A 15,886-nucleotide genomic window follows, 5' to 3' on the forward strand; every position below is an offset into this window, starting at 1 on the left:
ATCCTTATTTAAGAGGGGAAAAGAAGAGCTGCAAAATTTACCTTTAGAGAGTGATTTTATTAAACATTGTTAAAGGTGCCTTAACATGTTGGAACCTGTTATTTGCAGATAGTCACCTCAGGTCTCCATTCCACTTATTTTGTATAGACACATAGCCAAAAAAGAGGGTATAGGCTTTTACTATGGAGAAAAGTGTGTGCTCAGTCATGTCCAACTATTTGGAACCCGATTGCCTGTAGCCCACCAGGCTCCTCTGTCACCAGATTTTTCCAGCAAGAATACTGGAATGGGTTGCCATGCCCTCTTCCAGGGGATCTTCCTGACCCAGGGATCGAACCCATGTCTCCTCCATCTCCTGCACTGCAAGCAGATTGTTTACCACTGAGCCACCAGGGAAGCCCTATGGAGAACAGTAGGGAGGCTCTTTAAAAAACTAAAAGAGTTATCATACAATTCTGCAATCCCACTCCTGGGCATATATCCAGAGAAAACTCTAATTTGAAAAGACACATGCACCCCTATGTTCATAGCAGCACTATTCACAATAGCCAAGACAAGGAAGCAATCTAAATGTCTATCAACAGATGAATGGATAAAGATGTGCTATATATATAGTGTAATACTGCAGCGGCTGCTAAGTCGTTTCAGTCGTGTCTGACTCTGTGTGACCCCAGAGACGGCAGCCCACCAGGCTCCCCTGTCCCTGGGATTCTCCAGGCGAAAACACTGGAGTGGGTTGCCATTTCCTTCTCCAATGCATGAAAGTGAAAGTGAAGTTGCTCAGTCGTGTCCGACTCCTAGTGACCGCATGGACTGCAGCCCACCAGGCTCCTCCGTCCATGGGATTTTCCAGGCAAGAGTGCTGGAGTGGGGTGCCATTGCCTTCTCCGAGTATAATACTACTCAGCCATAAAAAATAATGAAACAATGCCATTTGCAGCAGCATGGATGGACCTAGAGGTTACCATACTAAGTGAAGTAAGTCAAAGACAAAAATCATATGATAGCACTTATATGTGGAACCTTAAAAAAATAATACGAATGAACTTATTCACAAGAAAGAAACAGACTTGTAAACAGAGAAAACAAATTTATGGTTGCCAAAGGGGAAATGGGTGAGGGGTGAATTAGGAGTTTAGATATGAACAGACACACACTGCTGCTGCTGCTAAGTCGCTTCAGTCGTGTCTGACTCTGTGCGACCCCATAGACGGCAGCCCACCAGGCTCCCCCGTCCCTGGGACTCTCCAGGCAAGAACACTGGAGTGGGTTGCCATTTCCTTCTCCAATGCATGAAAGTGAAAAGTGAAAGTGAAGTCGCTCAGTCGTGTCCGACTCTTAGCAACCCCACGGACTGCAGCCGACCAGGCTCCTCTGTCCATGGGATTTTCCAGGCAAGAGTACTGGAGTGGGGTGCCATCGCCTTCTCCAAGACACACACTACTATATATAAAATAGATAAACAACAAGGACCTACTATACAGCACAGGGAACTATATTCAATGTCTTATGATAAACTATAATGGAAAAGAATCTGAAAAAGAATATATATATGCTATATATCATACATGTATATATATATTATATTACACATGCATATATGTTATATATACTTAACATATATATGTATAACTGAATCACTTTGTTGTACACCAGAAACTAACATATTGTAAATCAACTGCTGCGAAGTCGCTTCAGTCATGTCCAACTCTGTGCGACCCCAGAGACGGCAGACCACCAGGCTCCCCCTTCCCTGTGATTCTCCAGGCAAGAACACTGGAGTGTGTTGCCATTTCCTTCTCCAATGCATGAAAGTGAAAAGTGAAAGTGAAGTTGCTCAGTCGTGTCCGACTCCTAGTGACCCCATGGACTGCAGCCTACCAGGCTCCTCCGTCCATGGGATTTTCCAGGCAATCAACTATACATCAATAAAAAGAATAAATAAAAAAGGATGGCAAGGGCTTTTTGAGGTTTGTCTGAGAATTTAATGAACATTAAAACATATCAGACAGGCTATGTGTCTCAGCTGGTTTTAAATGCCAACTCCAATACTGACTAGGATGTAAATTTAGGCAGGTTATACATCTCATCCAATTACCTGTTTTCTTGTCTTCAAATGGGTTTTTTACACACCTATGTCAGAGGGTTGTTTTGAGGATTAAATGAGAAAAATATATGTTATGCCTTTGGCATAGGGCTTGGCTCAGTAGCTAGCCCAAAACACTAATACATCTTCACAGAAAGTCAGGCCTAGCTACCTGGGTCAAACCATCAGTTTACAGCACTTCTCTTTGCCTGAGTCTTGAAGTTTTCCACTTTTTCTTCGGTTGTATTCCAATAAAACTTTACTTACAAAAACGGGTGGAGACAAGATTTGACCCAAAGTTTGCAAACTGTAGTACAGATAATATGTCTAATGTAGATGCTAAAAATACTGTGTATGTGTGTGCATATATATAGCTTAGATATGGTTTTTCTGAAGTTTGATTTGGTGTATATTTATGAGTGTGTTGGCTATCTGCATGTTTGTGTGAAAGGGCCTTGTCCATGTTCACCCAAAAGAACTTTGGAGAAATGTGTCTGAGTATTTTTTACATAAAGGAGATTGTTTTCATAAAGGACAAGTTCTTCCATTACTGTTACATAATCTGTCAAATGCAAATATTTGTATAGCCCTCTGAAGAGGACTCCACATGGGTTCCCCACGTGGGTAAAGATAACAAAACATGAGTAATAAGTGAAAGTCGCTGAGTCATGTCTGACTCTTTGCGACTTCATGGACTATATATATATATATATACGGTCCATGGAATTCTCCAGGCCAGAATACTGGAGTGGGTAGCCTATCCCTTCTCCGGTGGATCTTCCCGACTCAAGAACTGAACCAGTTTCCTACACTGCAGGCGGATTCTTTACCAGTTGAACTACCAGGGAAACCCATGAGTTATAATCATAGCCATAATTCTTTAGTACATATCATATGCTAGGTGCTGAATCTTTGATATACATTATATAGACGCTAACATGGAGTTCTTCACTCTTGCATGTGAATTAAGAAGCTTGATGTGGTCAGTGAAAGACTGACAATAAGTGAAAGCTGCTCAATCATGTCCGACTCTTTGTGACCCCATGGACTTTACAGTCCATGGAATTCTCCAGGCCAGAATACTGGAGTGGGTAGCCTTTCCCTTTTCCAGGGGATCCTCCCAACTCAGGGATCGAACCCAGGTCTTCCACATTGCAGGCAGATTCTTTATCAGCTGAGCCACAAGGGAAGCCCATTTCCAAATACATCACACTATTAATACTCCTTCCCATGCACTCAGGTATGGCCTGATCTCTTGTTCCTTCCTAAGTACCGCATAGTCAGATAGAATGCGCTGTAAGTTATTTACCTACTAGCTTTTCCAGGCCAACTTTATGGGTTAGTATGTGGTCTGTTTTCAAAAATGTTCTGTACGTGTTTGAGAAAAAAGTGTATTTTTCTAATTGGATGCTGGTCTCCTACAATGAGTTTGTTAAGCATGTTGCTCAAATCCTGTGTATCCTTATTCATTTTTTGTTCATTTCATTTTGCAGTTTCTGAAAGAGGTTAGTAGATTTTACAGTTTCTCCTAATAGCTCTATCCATTTTCACTTTACATATTTCAAAACTATGGTATTAAGTGCTACAGGTCTAGAATTATCATCTGAACAACTGAACATTTTATCATTATCCAGTGATCCTGTTTATCCCCCCAAAAGGTTTTGCCTTAGTTAATTTAGCTACATCAGCTCCCCTCTGGTTAGTATTTGCATAGGATATCTATTCCAATCCTATCAGTGTCCTAATGTTTTAGCTCTGTCTCTCATACACAGAATATAGCTAGATTTTGTACTTTCATCAGTTGAAATGATCTATGCCTTTTAACTGGTGAGTTTAGTCAACTTCTATTTATTGTAGTAACTGAGGAGTTGGCTGCCAAGATCAAAAGGACTTTTAAAAAAGTACCTTCTTGTATCCTAGCTGTAACCTGGTAACTAACTCTAGTCAATTTCTAAACACTCTGCTTGCATTCACTCTCTTGTAAGAAGTTACCAAAAGTCCAATGATCTCCATGAGTGAATCTGAGCTGATACTATACAGTTATGGGGAAAGGTCAATTAATGCAAGGAACAGTGCACACAAGCCTAATCCATTTGATGTAAACCAATGCACTGCACACTTTCAGTTGCTCTGTATTCCTTCAGAAATGTGCATGGAAGTGATTCATTAGAACTATACTCTTCACAGAAACAAACCAATTCTCTTAGGCTCACTAGGGCATCTCCAATGGTAAAATTCAAAAACCAATCAAACTGAATAATAAGCCCTCTTTGCAGACATTTACATGGAGAAAGAACATGATTCTTGACAATTCAGAGTAAATGAAGTGCAAATTATTCTCTTACAATATATACCAGAATTGAAGCTTAAATTGTGATTAAGAAAGAACCCACGGTTTAATCAGAAAAATATATTTATTGGTAATTCCCATGAGCTCATATTTGATACATTTATAACATAGGATAACAAGTTCAAAACTATTGCTAAGTTATAAATATGGAATTTATGCCGAATTTGCATTATTTAATTTTATTTTGAATTTGCATGTGTGCCTATATTTGAATATTTATAATATTCCAGAAAAAGCACAGTGGAATGTGCAAGACAGATTTATTTAGTGTAATGCTCTGAAATGTGTCAAAGTCTTCAACACTGTTCTTAGAGGCAAAATGGCAGAAATAACAAATTGGATGCAATAAGACCAACTGAATAATCTGCGAAGTCCAATACCTAAGGAAAGTTTTTCTGCCAGTAAATATTTTACTAAAAGTTTAGACAAATATTTCTCTAAGCTTACAATGACATTGTATTAGAAGACATATACCATTAATTGGATTCTTCATTACAGTTTAATGGAAGACCAAATATTCCCATCTATACCTTTTTTTTTCACCCTAATCTCAGTGACTAAATATCTCATCTTATTTGGCACAGAATGTTGATATTAGCTTCCCAACTGCGAAGCACGTTCTTTACACTGTTAAAATAGCTTGTCCCTAGAATGTAGTCTTTGTGGAGTTTCAACAATAAGATTCTGAACCTCACTGTATTTAGTGGCCCCTCAGATACCCAGAGCAGTTGAGGAATGCCGTGTTCTAGTCCAGGGGTCCCCAACCTCTGGGATCAAGTGCCTGATGATTTGAGGAGGAGCTGATAAAATAATAATAGAAATAAAGTGCACAATAAATGTAATGCACTTGAATCATCCCCACACCATCCCCAGTCCATGAGAAAATTGGCTTTCATGAAACCAGTCCCTAGTGCCAAAGAAGTTGGCAACCCCTGGTCTGCTGCTACTGCTGCTGCTGCTGCTAAGTCACTTCAGTTGTGTCCGACTCTGTGTGACCCCATAGACGGCAGCCCACCAGGCTCCCCCGTCCCTGGGATTCTCCAGGCAAGAACACTGGAGTGGGTTGCCATTTCCTTCTCCACTGCATGAAAGTGAAAAGTGAAAGTGAAGTCGCTTAGTCGTGTCCGACTCTTAACGACCCCATGGACGGCAGCCCACTAGGCTCCTCCGTCCATGGGATTTTCCAGGCAAGAGTACTGGAGTGGGGTGCCATCTAGTCAACTTAATTTACCGTTAACCAGGGGCAATGCTCTTATGAAGTGAAACTGTTCTAGGGGGAGACTGCTGCAGCAGACTGGACTCCACTTCTCTCCTGGATGAGGGCAGCATGTGCACTAACTGATCTAACGCCTCAGTCGTGGACGTTTAGAACCTACAATCCTTCTCCAACCCCAAGACTGTGCTCTTCTAATCAGACCATTAGCTCTTGTATCAGCTCACTTGAAAAGAGGCTCATGAGTATTCAAAGTCCAGGCTATCTTGGGTGGCTCTGGCTGAAGAAAGTAAGCCTTTTATTTCTGTGTGCCATTATTAATTTCCTGTTTCATTTAATTTTTAAACAGAGAACAAGCAATGGCAATCCACTCAAATATCTCTGTACTGTACTAGTGTAAGAGTTCCATGGATTCTTTGGAATGTGACAACAGCCAATCATCAGAAAAATCAACAATCGATGTCTGACTTATCACCTCTGCCTTTCAGTCTCAGAGTTTATTTAGCCAAGGCTGCTTTCCTCATTAAGGACTCCCAGAATATCAAGAGGCTAATGAAACAACCAGCCAATAGTCTTTAGAAACCAAAAAGCAGATGTGTGTAATTTATCAAAGCCATAATTAAGCATCATTTTAAAAACTGTTAATATTTATTTTTATTATGAAAGCAATGCATACTCGTAAAGAAAATTAAAATCCTTCAAAGAAACAGAGAAAGAAAATAAGTCACTAATTGAACTATTGATATTTTGGTATTTTTCTTCCATTCTTTGCCTTTTATGCTTAGATTTGAGAGGGATGGAAAGATGATTTGCCTCTCTCCTTCCACCCCCGCCCCTTTGCTCGCTCACATAATTGTTGTCAAACTGGGCCCATAACTGTCTATCTCTTTTCCCCTTAGCATTAAATCACTACCAATTTTCCATACTCTAAAAAGGACGTTTAAATGGTTTTGAAATAATCCCTCAAGTGGATGTACTGAGATTTCTTGAACCATTCACCTATACGTTGATCAGATTTTTCCAATTTGTTACACTTAAAAATAACTCCAAGTAACTTACAGATAATGGGAGCCTCCTAGGATGCCATTGTTGTGTCACCCTCTGCTTTTTCCTCATGGCACTTCTCACAATTTTCAGTAATGAATTATTTGTTTCCTGTCTACCTTTCCCACTCTATGAAGCCAGGGACCATGTCTACCTGGTTCCTCACAGTGCCTCTAGCACATAGCATATTGATGAGATATTCAATAAATATTTGTAAATAAATGAATAAATGAGTGAATGATAAAAAGACATGTACAGGACTGTTTTTCAGTAAAATGCCAGAAAAAAAAATTGTGGGGCAAAGAAATACTGTCAATGTTCTCTGTTTATCTATTTTATTTCCAAAAGAATCATTTCAATTTACATTTCCATCAACAATGTATATGAATGATGGTATTTACCACACCTTTGTCAACACTGACTACTATCCTTTTTTTGTTTGGCGGCCGTGGTGATATATACCAAGTTGTTTTTTTCAATCTGAGAAATTAATTAGAGAAGCAAAAAGCTTTTCCTACATACAATTGAAATCTGCATTTCTTTAGTACCAGTGAAACTAAACTTTTTTCTTTAGTTTAGAAACTAAAAACTAATCTTTCCCCTTTCTGTAAACTAGCTTTGGTTCCATGTTGCAAGTTTTCTGGTCATAGCCTTTGTTTTTCTGCTCAATTCGCTGCAGTTCTTTTTCCAGGAAAGATGTCAGCCTTTTGTCTGTTTTATTTGTTGTGCATATTTTCATCAGTTTGACACATACCTTTTCATTTATTTTTGGACAGATAAACATTTCTCATTTTTATGTAATCATAACTGTCGGTATTTTCCTCTATTCAAATAATCTCTTCCTTGGCTAAGATTCCCACATGAAAACTGCAGTGATCATTTAAATAATACTGCCAACTGTGAATTCAGATTAACTGGGTTCACAGACTCCTACATATACAACTAAGCCCTAACCTGTTTAGAACTCTGGTTCTCACTTCTTTGCAAGCTTTGGCCAGTAGAAACCTAGGCAAGTTAGACTGGTCACAGCTCTCAGTACCCTCCCAGCTCTCATTAGACCCCCTTTTCAACCTCTCTGTTTTGTCAGCGGTACCATCTTGACTCCAGACTGGAAATCAGAGCTATACCTTTAACTTGACTATAGCCTTCATTTACTTTTGTGCTTCTTACATTCCTGCCATGCGAGAGTTTCTCATGCCTCTGGGGTTCAACCTTCTGGTTGCCATTCCAGGACCTCTACAAGGAGGCTCCCTAACCCTCCCCCAGGCATGAACCTTCTCGGGGACTTGACCTTGAGATGCCATGAGGATGCCACATCCAGCCACAGTGCCTCCCTCCTTCTAAATTTTGTTGTTTGCTCATTGTTTATTCCCGAAGTCATGTCTGACTCTTTGGGCCCCATGAACCGTAGCCCACCAGGCTCCTCTGTCCATGGGATTTCCCAGGCAAGAACACTGGAGTGGGCTGCCGTTTCCTCCTCCAGGGAATCTTCCCCACCCAGGGATGAAACCCGTGTCTCCTGAGAAGCCAGTTTCTTCCTAAGAACAAGCCACCTATTCTCAGAAGCCTTTCCAAACAGATCTCTCCTTTTTCTGGCCTGCTCCTCATCCTTTAGAAAGAAAAGGGCCTTAGAAAGCAACCTGTTTAAGTCTCCCATTTTAAAGAGGGGGGGAGGACCTGCCAAATCACTGGTTCCTCCCCACTCCCCACCTGTCTATACTACATAGTTCTGCACTTGTACCATAATGAACTTGAGGCTGAAGATGGTAACCTCGGCTTTGGGGGATTTGTCTGGGCTCTAATCTCCTCCAACTGCCAGCGCTAGGCAGAGGTCATAATACTTACTCCACAAAGTTTGCTGATTAGACCTAAACTGTTACCTAAACAGATGAACTTTTCTCTATTTTTAAAATGTATTCCAATAAAGGTACGACATTTTAAAGACATTATTGATATTCAAATCATTTTCAAACAAAACCCATCTTCTTTATTAAATATCTAAAACACCAAATTATTCCATTCTACTGTAAGTTCTGTGAGAGCAAAGATGACACATCTCTCCTGGAATATAATGGGCAGCTTCGCAAAATTTTGTTTCACGAATGACAGATAGAAGAGGTGACCATTCTTTAATGTCATTTCACACTACTTAAGTTGATGACAGATATCTAGAAAAGACAAGCTCTAACATTCTTATTGCCACGTAACAGCACTAGTCTAAAATTACTATGAAGAAAATCTAATTCCAAATAGCTTTTTATACCACCTTGAGAACTTTGAGCTTGTCTGGGATGCCAGCAACGTATTTGCCATCCGGGCAAAGATGTTAATTTATCATGGTGAATTTCTTCCCCTCTCCTGGGAAATACACGTGTGCAGGGCAGGAGGCAATAACAGCTCTTAGCATCCTCGGCTAATTGAAGCTACGCCTGTGAGAATCCAGTGGCCTACAGCTTGAGGGACCAGAAGGACCGCACCACTGCCTAAACTGATCCATTCACTCACTGCCTCGCCCTGTACCACATGCCAGTCTTGTCGTCCTGCTTCACTGCATGAGGAAAGGAGTAGAGCATGGGCACCTGAGCCATGAGCAGGCTCACGCACTATGGACTTCTTACCAAGACATGGCTGTGTCAAAATAGAGCCACCTTGGGAATTCCCTGGCACTCCAGTGGTTAGGACTTGGTGCTTTCACTGACGAAGCCCGGGTTCAATCTCTGGCTAGGGAACTAAGATCTCAGAAGCCATGCAGCCAAAAATAAATAAAGCCACCTTTAAACAAAAGGAAAAGAAAAGGAAGCCTTTACTACAAGTATTAAAAAGGAGTGACCACAAAGAAGACAAAAGAGAGAGAAAGCTGTGCTCCATAGAAATGCCATATTTCCTGTAAGTGATAACCTAGTGGATTTCCTGTAAGTGATAACCTAGTGGATTCTAGGTGAAAATTAATTACTCTTCCCCTATGACTGCTGCAAAATGTAAAGATGCTAAATGTCTAAGATGCACCATGAATATGACGATCAGATTCTCTGACTTGGGTAGCTGAGGAAGCTGATCTTCTCCCGCCACCAGCTGCCACCCTAGTGTGCCAGCCAGCACAGTGCCCGGGGGAAGAATGAGCCTGGTCAGTTTCTCGATGCCCAATTCTGAGGTCCTCCCACAGACTCAGGGATGCACTAGAGTTGGCTACAAACAGAGGGAATTTGGCCTGAGAAAAAGCCTGCAGAATCTGGGAGTCAGCAGAACTGATCAGCAACCATGTTTTGATACATTTTCAAAAACAGTCTTGGGAATTCTCGAATGAGCAGGATTTTGCTCTGGCCCCTAAACAACATATTCGCACACAGAGGCATGAAATGCAATTTCTAGGTTTTTTTTTTTTTTTAAAACAAATACGATTCTTAATAAACTGGTGCCTTTTGCCAGCCAAGCACTCTCTCTTTGTCCTCTCCAGGCAGCGTGATGGCAGCCGTGTGCACTCAGCAGTTATATATCACCCGAGCACTTCTAGAATGTAGCAGTGGGAGCACAATTCAGGTCTTGGCTTGCAGCCTCCATGGCCTCTCATGCCGGCCTCCCCCCACCATGGACAGATGTAGTGAGTCAGAAGGTGTCCCTTGTCGCCACTGATGGTTCCTCCTGACACTTATTCACCAGGCCCCCAGTGTATTCCCACCCTGCTCAGCTTTGCAGTGATTCCTGCCTTGGCAATGAGACGCCCCTTTGCCAACCAGCCACCAGACCTTCTTCTGGTGAGCATAAAGCTTCAGGGAGGTAGAATTCTATTTCTCTCCCAATGGCTGCGGCAACCCTGGTCCAATCACTCATTCAAACACATGTGTAAAAACAACTGGAAACGCCGATAATGTAGGTGATAATACCACCAGTGAGCATCCATGGAGTGTTCACTTTGTGGTAATGACTCACATGAAATACCTCACTGTGCTTTTGCAAAAAAAAAAAAAAACCTTGCTCATGGAGTTGCCGTCGACAGAGCCAGGGCTGTGGAATCAGCCCAAGCTGGAGCAAGATCCTTGCTGTGTCACTAAAGAGTCCAATGACCTTGAGAAAGTCCTTCAACCACTTTGGGCTTCTGTCTCATCTGATAAATAGGGAGACTTCTGCCCACTCTGCCTTCTTGCTACCGACAGTGCAACTTTACAGAGACATAGCAGAGATAAGGGATGGCAAAGCTCATCAGGAACCAGAATGCACTCTCCACACAGATAAGGCTGGGACAGGCTCGGGTCCAAGGTCATGCAGCTGGTTCACGGCTAGCCTGGAACTGAGGCCCAGGCGTCAGAACTCCCAGGCCAAACAGACAGAGCTGCTGTTCTGCTCAGCTCAGTGGACCACAGAGCCCACCAGCAGCTGGCATGGAAGGCTGTTCCACACAGGAACTCCCCGCGGCTGACTTTGTCTCCTGAGACCAGCTCCTCGGCCTCATGCATCACCGCCAGCACAGATGTTTCTGTCTCTAAATTTGCAACATACACACACACTCTCACTGTCACACGCTTGTGTACACCTTCTCTCACACAGATTATCAGAATTCACAGAACTGATCCTGTAAGCAGTCAGCATCCTGGGAAATACTGGAACCCTCCAGCTATGACTACTCTTTAAGATGACGATTTCTGGAGGTGGGTAGGAATTAAGGAAATAAAGTGCCTTGGGGTAGCCACGTGTTTCTCTAGCAAATTTTACTTCATTTTGGTGAATATCAGAAGATCCAAGTAACTCTGACTCTTTAGAAAGTGATTCTTCCTTTATTAGACTAGATGGCACTGTGGTATCACCCTTTTGATGACCAAGGAAATCGTATTTCATGTCAAATAATTTTGCTTCCACTGGGGACTGTCCAAGGGTCCTCGTTATCCTATGGAAATTTTCTGAAGGAACCTGCCAGAGGACAGTGGCCATCAAATACACAAGATCACAATGACAATAATATGTGTTTACACACTATGTCACACTACCTGTCCAAAGGGATTTTAAAAGGCACATGTGCCTTGTGGAACTCCAGAGAGGGCCGGGCCATAGTAGCCAAGACTTTGTTTTTTCCTCCTCTGCCACAGCCATGGCTGTGGAATTCGATTTTTGCCCTCAAGAGTTTTTTTTTTTTTTTATAGCAGCACCTTTCACTACACCTACAGGCTCCATTAGCAAGAGGAATTATTTTCAATATTGCCAAATTGTTTGTGAACATCTTAAACCCTAAAGTCTTGTGGTGACAATGGCTTACACAGTTCTCACAGTGGATTGAGGTGGCAGCCTTCCTAGGGTTAAGGTTCTCTTAGGAGGTTGGGAACAGGGGAGGTTAGTGCTGGAAGGGAAATGAAAGTTCAACAGATTTTCCCAGAAATCCAGCATTCAGAAAGGACACTGTAAACTGAGGGATGGGAAAGTGAGTAGGGGGTGAGGTTTCCTCTAAATCTCAATGATGACCAGAAAGTTGGAGGGCTCCATTCATCTGGGGCTGGACAGAAAAACCCACATTGGCTGTTGCATTCCAAGAGGTACCAACAAAAGGTGATAGTGTCTGGAGCAGAGCAGCCCTCACCATGAGAAGGGAATGGGGAATCTGTCCAGGGAAGCAGCCTCTGTAGCAGCAGCAATCTCCTGTGGTCAGCTCGGTGGAGAGACAGAGAGCATGGCCATGTCAACTAAACTCACCTTATACATTCCCGGCATCCCCTGCAGCAGCCCTCTCTGTTTTATAGAGAGCAGCAGAATGGGAGCCCTGACTGGGGCAATTGCACCCCAAAGAGTCCTTCCTACTCCCCACTTTATGGCATTCCCTGACCTCCAGCAACCAGGCATTGCAGCTGGCTGGAGGAAAATGACCTCGCTTCAAAAGTGACTGGCTTTTCATAAAACAGCTCTTTCAGCATCAGCCCTAGGTTCCCAGCAAGTGGACTGGCAGCGCCCTGCTCTAGGGCTCAGGAATTTGTAAATCAGGAGAGGTTTCTCAAGACTGAGCCCCACACGGGATCCGCAGCAGCGTCCCAACCCGCCCTGCAGCCCGCGAGATGCCCCTTACACTCGCAAAGCGCAGGGGATGCCCCGCGTGCAGCCAGTAGCCAGGGGCACAAGCTGGGTACTGGGTGTCCGCAAACAGCCGCAGAGGGACATTTATTCGCCCAAAGAGAGTAGAGCCAGCGGAAAGAAAGGAAGAGCGAGGCGACAAAACTATGGAAGGAAGAGGGAAAAACACACACACACAGAGAAAAGGTTAAAGAAAGGACGGGAAGCAAAGTGAGAAAGGAAAACGGAGGGAGAAGGAAAGAGCAAGCGGCCAGGAGCTGACAAGATCCCAAAGCAAGAGAAAGAGAGGCGAATAGACGAAGCGAAGGGAAAGGCTGGGGAGGAGGGGGAAGAATGCGGGATCGTCAAAAAAGAGAAAGGCGGCTTGGGAACCTGGGCGCAGAGAAAAGAGAGAAGCTGGAGGGGCTCAGGCACGCTACACGGAGAGCGCGGCTCTTTCCGGCGCTCCAGTGAGGAATCTACATTCTGTACCCTGTCCCGGCGGCTGCCAGGGGTGGAGGGGTGGCGGGAGGGGGGCTCGTCCCGGGCCTCCCAGCCGCTTCCCCCCGCGCACTCTGAGCCGCCAACCAGGCCAACCCGTGTGCAGACACAGGAGCCGTCCCGGGTAGGAATAGACAAGCTTCCTGCGGCCGCCACAGCGCCGTGCTCCCACGCGCCAGGGCGCCAGGCGCCTGCCCAGCCCAGCTCGGGCGCCACTGCAGGGACGCCGAGGTGCTCCCTGGGTCACCCGCACCAATCGGCCGCGCCTTCCGATCCTCTGCCCGCCCGCCGGGCCGGGTCAGCGCCCCAGCTTGGCTCGGGGGGCCCTGATCGGCCGCGGGCGCGCACTCACCTGGACGGTCTCAGCCTGGCATCGCGCTTGCCGTCCACCACGGCGGGCACGCAGCTGGTGAGCTCGGTCCAGTCGGCGTGCAGTCCGCAGCTCCAGCCCGTGGAGAACCTGGAGAAGAGCCAGGTCTCCCTCTTACCAGGCCGATGGCAAGTGCATTTCTTCTGACCCACGCGGCACTCACACGGCTGCTCCAGCTGGATGTTGCGCACCAGGTGGCGGCCGAAAGTGGTGCCTCCGGTCTTTTGGATGTGCAGGAACACGATCAGGTCATCGCCCTTGATGTCGAAGTCTACCTTGCGCAGAAGGTCGCCGCGGCTGAAATTGTAACGGGGCACGAACCTGGCGGAGCTCTCATCCTCCGAGCGGTACGGGTCCGGCAGCGGGGAGCTGAACGCCTGCAGACGGAGGAGCTGGCATTCTGTGCCGGGGCACACGTATTGGAGGACGATCACCGCAAATAGGAAGAGCATCACCAAAGCCAGCAGCAGCTTGTTGGATTTCTCATCCATGTTCCCGACGCTGGGGGAAACCCAAGCTCCTTACGTCAATCCCGCAGCTCAGCCCGCGCTCGCCGCGCGCCCGCACCGCCCCTCCCCTGGCGCCGCGGTTGCTCCCCTTTCCCCCTCCCTTCGGCACCGAGTACTCCACCGCGGCGGCGGCGGCGGCGGCGGCAGCGGCGGCGCCCTTCCCCGCTTCCTTCCTTCCCGGCAGGCTCAGCGCTGTGGCTTCTGCCGCACACCCCTCCTCCCCCCCACCCCATCGACTCCTTACCGCTGGCTGCCTGCCCTCTCCCCGCACCGGAGCTCTCTGGAGCGGCTTCGCGGGGTTTCGTACCAGTGGGACCCCGCCTGCCCCGGTTGCCCCACTCCCCAACTCATACCACGGGTCCGAGCCTCCGCTCATCTCGTTCCACTCTCGGTGGCTCCCTAGTTCCCATCCCCATCCCGCTTCGCCCACCGGACTCTCCCCGGGGCTTCTGCCCCCAGTCCCTTTGGCGCGCACGCCGCCACCTCCTCGCCTGCCCAATCTCGGGCTCCTTCACCGTGCGCCTCCGAAACCCTGCTCTTGCCCGCACCGGGTTGCCCACCTTGGGGGCCGCCTCGAGGGAGCTCAGAGCCCGGCGTTCGGAGTTCCCCTGGGGGAATGGGGTCCGCGAGCAACCCGACTTGCTAGCTGAGACGCTGCGCTAAGGATGCCCGCGGAAGCGCGGGGAAGGAGCCGCAGCGTAGCCAAACGCACGCCGCTCCCCTCCAGAGCCGCGAGCCGGCCGCCGCGGGCCAGCCGGAACTTTGCGCCCTTTCCTCTCCTCGCGGTTGCTTTCCTTTCCCGCACCGCTCCCGCGCGCCCTGGCCCGGAAGCGCGAGTCCCGCTTTCGCCTAAAACGTACCTGGCTAGGGGACCGAAAATCTTGGAGAATATCGCGCCGAGCACGTGCTTCAGAGAGTGGCCCAGGGCGGCCAGGCCCCGGGTGAGCAGGGCCCGGCAGAGGGAGCCCAGGTCCCAGCGTCTCCTGAGGTCGTGCATCCGCCTGCGGCGGCCTCGGAGCAGTAGCGCGAAGAGAGGGGCGCGCGCGGCTCCCGCCAGAGAAGAAGAAGCCTTTAGGGGCTCGTCCAGGAGCGGCTGGGAGTTGAATCCGCGAGACACACCCCTAGGAGGGCCCGCGCGGACTGAGGCGGCGACTGATCCGGGCCGGCTTGCTGCCAATTCGGCCTCTACTCTGGAATGCCGGCGGGGACAGGTGGTGCGGGCGGGCGCTCCTCGCTCCAGTTGCAACGGCGGCCCGAGCGCCCGGGCTGCACACGCAGGCAGTGCCATTCCCCCCTTCAGGCAACTCAGGGTACTAAGGATCAGGAGCGAGCTTGAATTTATGTAATAATGCCTCACGCCTAAGAGCTCAAACCACTTAAGCAAAAGACCTGGGTTTTCTACTGTTTGGGGGGACGGAGATCACTCTAGTGAGCACATCACTACACTTTGGCTCGTAATTTCAGCCTCCCCTAAAATAGCAAAGGCGCAAATTGGACCTTTTCCCTCTCTCCTTGCCAATTTCCATTCTCCAACGGAAGCAGGGGCATTTTCTGAAAAGGTAAGTCAGCATGAAGGAAAAAGCATGACCAAAAAAAACGTTTCAGAATGAGAATTTGAGCTTTTTTAGAGCAGGGACTGGTCCTTACTTCCCTATTCTTTCTCAGTCCCCAGCATCAAGCCCCGTGCCTACAGTAGGAAGGCTTCACTCATAAGATTCGTTAGAAGAAAGGCACATGATTAAATACTACATGGTGGGGGTGGGGGGGCATCTAATCCAAGGTGGTG

At 46.7% G+C, this 15,886-nt stretch overlaps 1 protein-coding gene across 6 annotated transcripts in view; it reads right to left on the minus strand.

Annotated features, from left to right (window-relative positions):
- The window catches only part of HS6ST2 (heparan sulfate 6-O-sulfotransferase 2), a 397,215-nt gene extending 381,670 nt beyond the window's left edge, over nt 1-15,545 (minus strand). For 5 of the 6 annotated variants that reach the window (XM_044937423.2, XM_044937421.2, XM_044937422.2 and 2 more), the window contains exons 1-2: nt 14,961-15,545; nt 13,574-14,092 (exon numbers count right to left, since the gene is read on the minus strand). In XM_044937423.2, coding sequence (XP_044793358.1) covers nt 13,574-14,092; nt 14,961-15,388 — 947 coding nt within the window. In that variant the 5' untranslated portion in view covers nt 15,389-15,545. Of the gene's footprint in view, nt 1-13,573; nt 14,093-14,660; nt 14,831-14,960 lie in introns of those variants that run through there. The other variant, XM_044937424.2, reaches the window with a different exon arrangement.
- Nucleotides 15,546-15,886: the final 341 nt, after the last annotated feature.

The sequence above is a fragment of the Bubalus bubalis genome, chromosome X (genome assembly GCF_019923935.1).
Source record: "Bubalus bubalis isolate 160015118507 breed Murrah chromosome X, NDDB_SH_1, whole genome shotgun sequence".
NCBI lineage: Eukaryota > Metazoa > Chordata > Mammalia > Artiodactyla > Bovidae > Bubalus > Bubalus bubalis.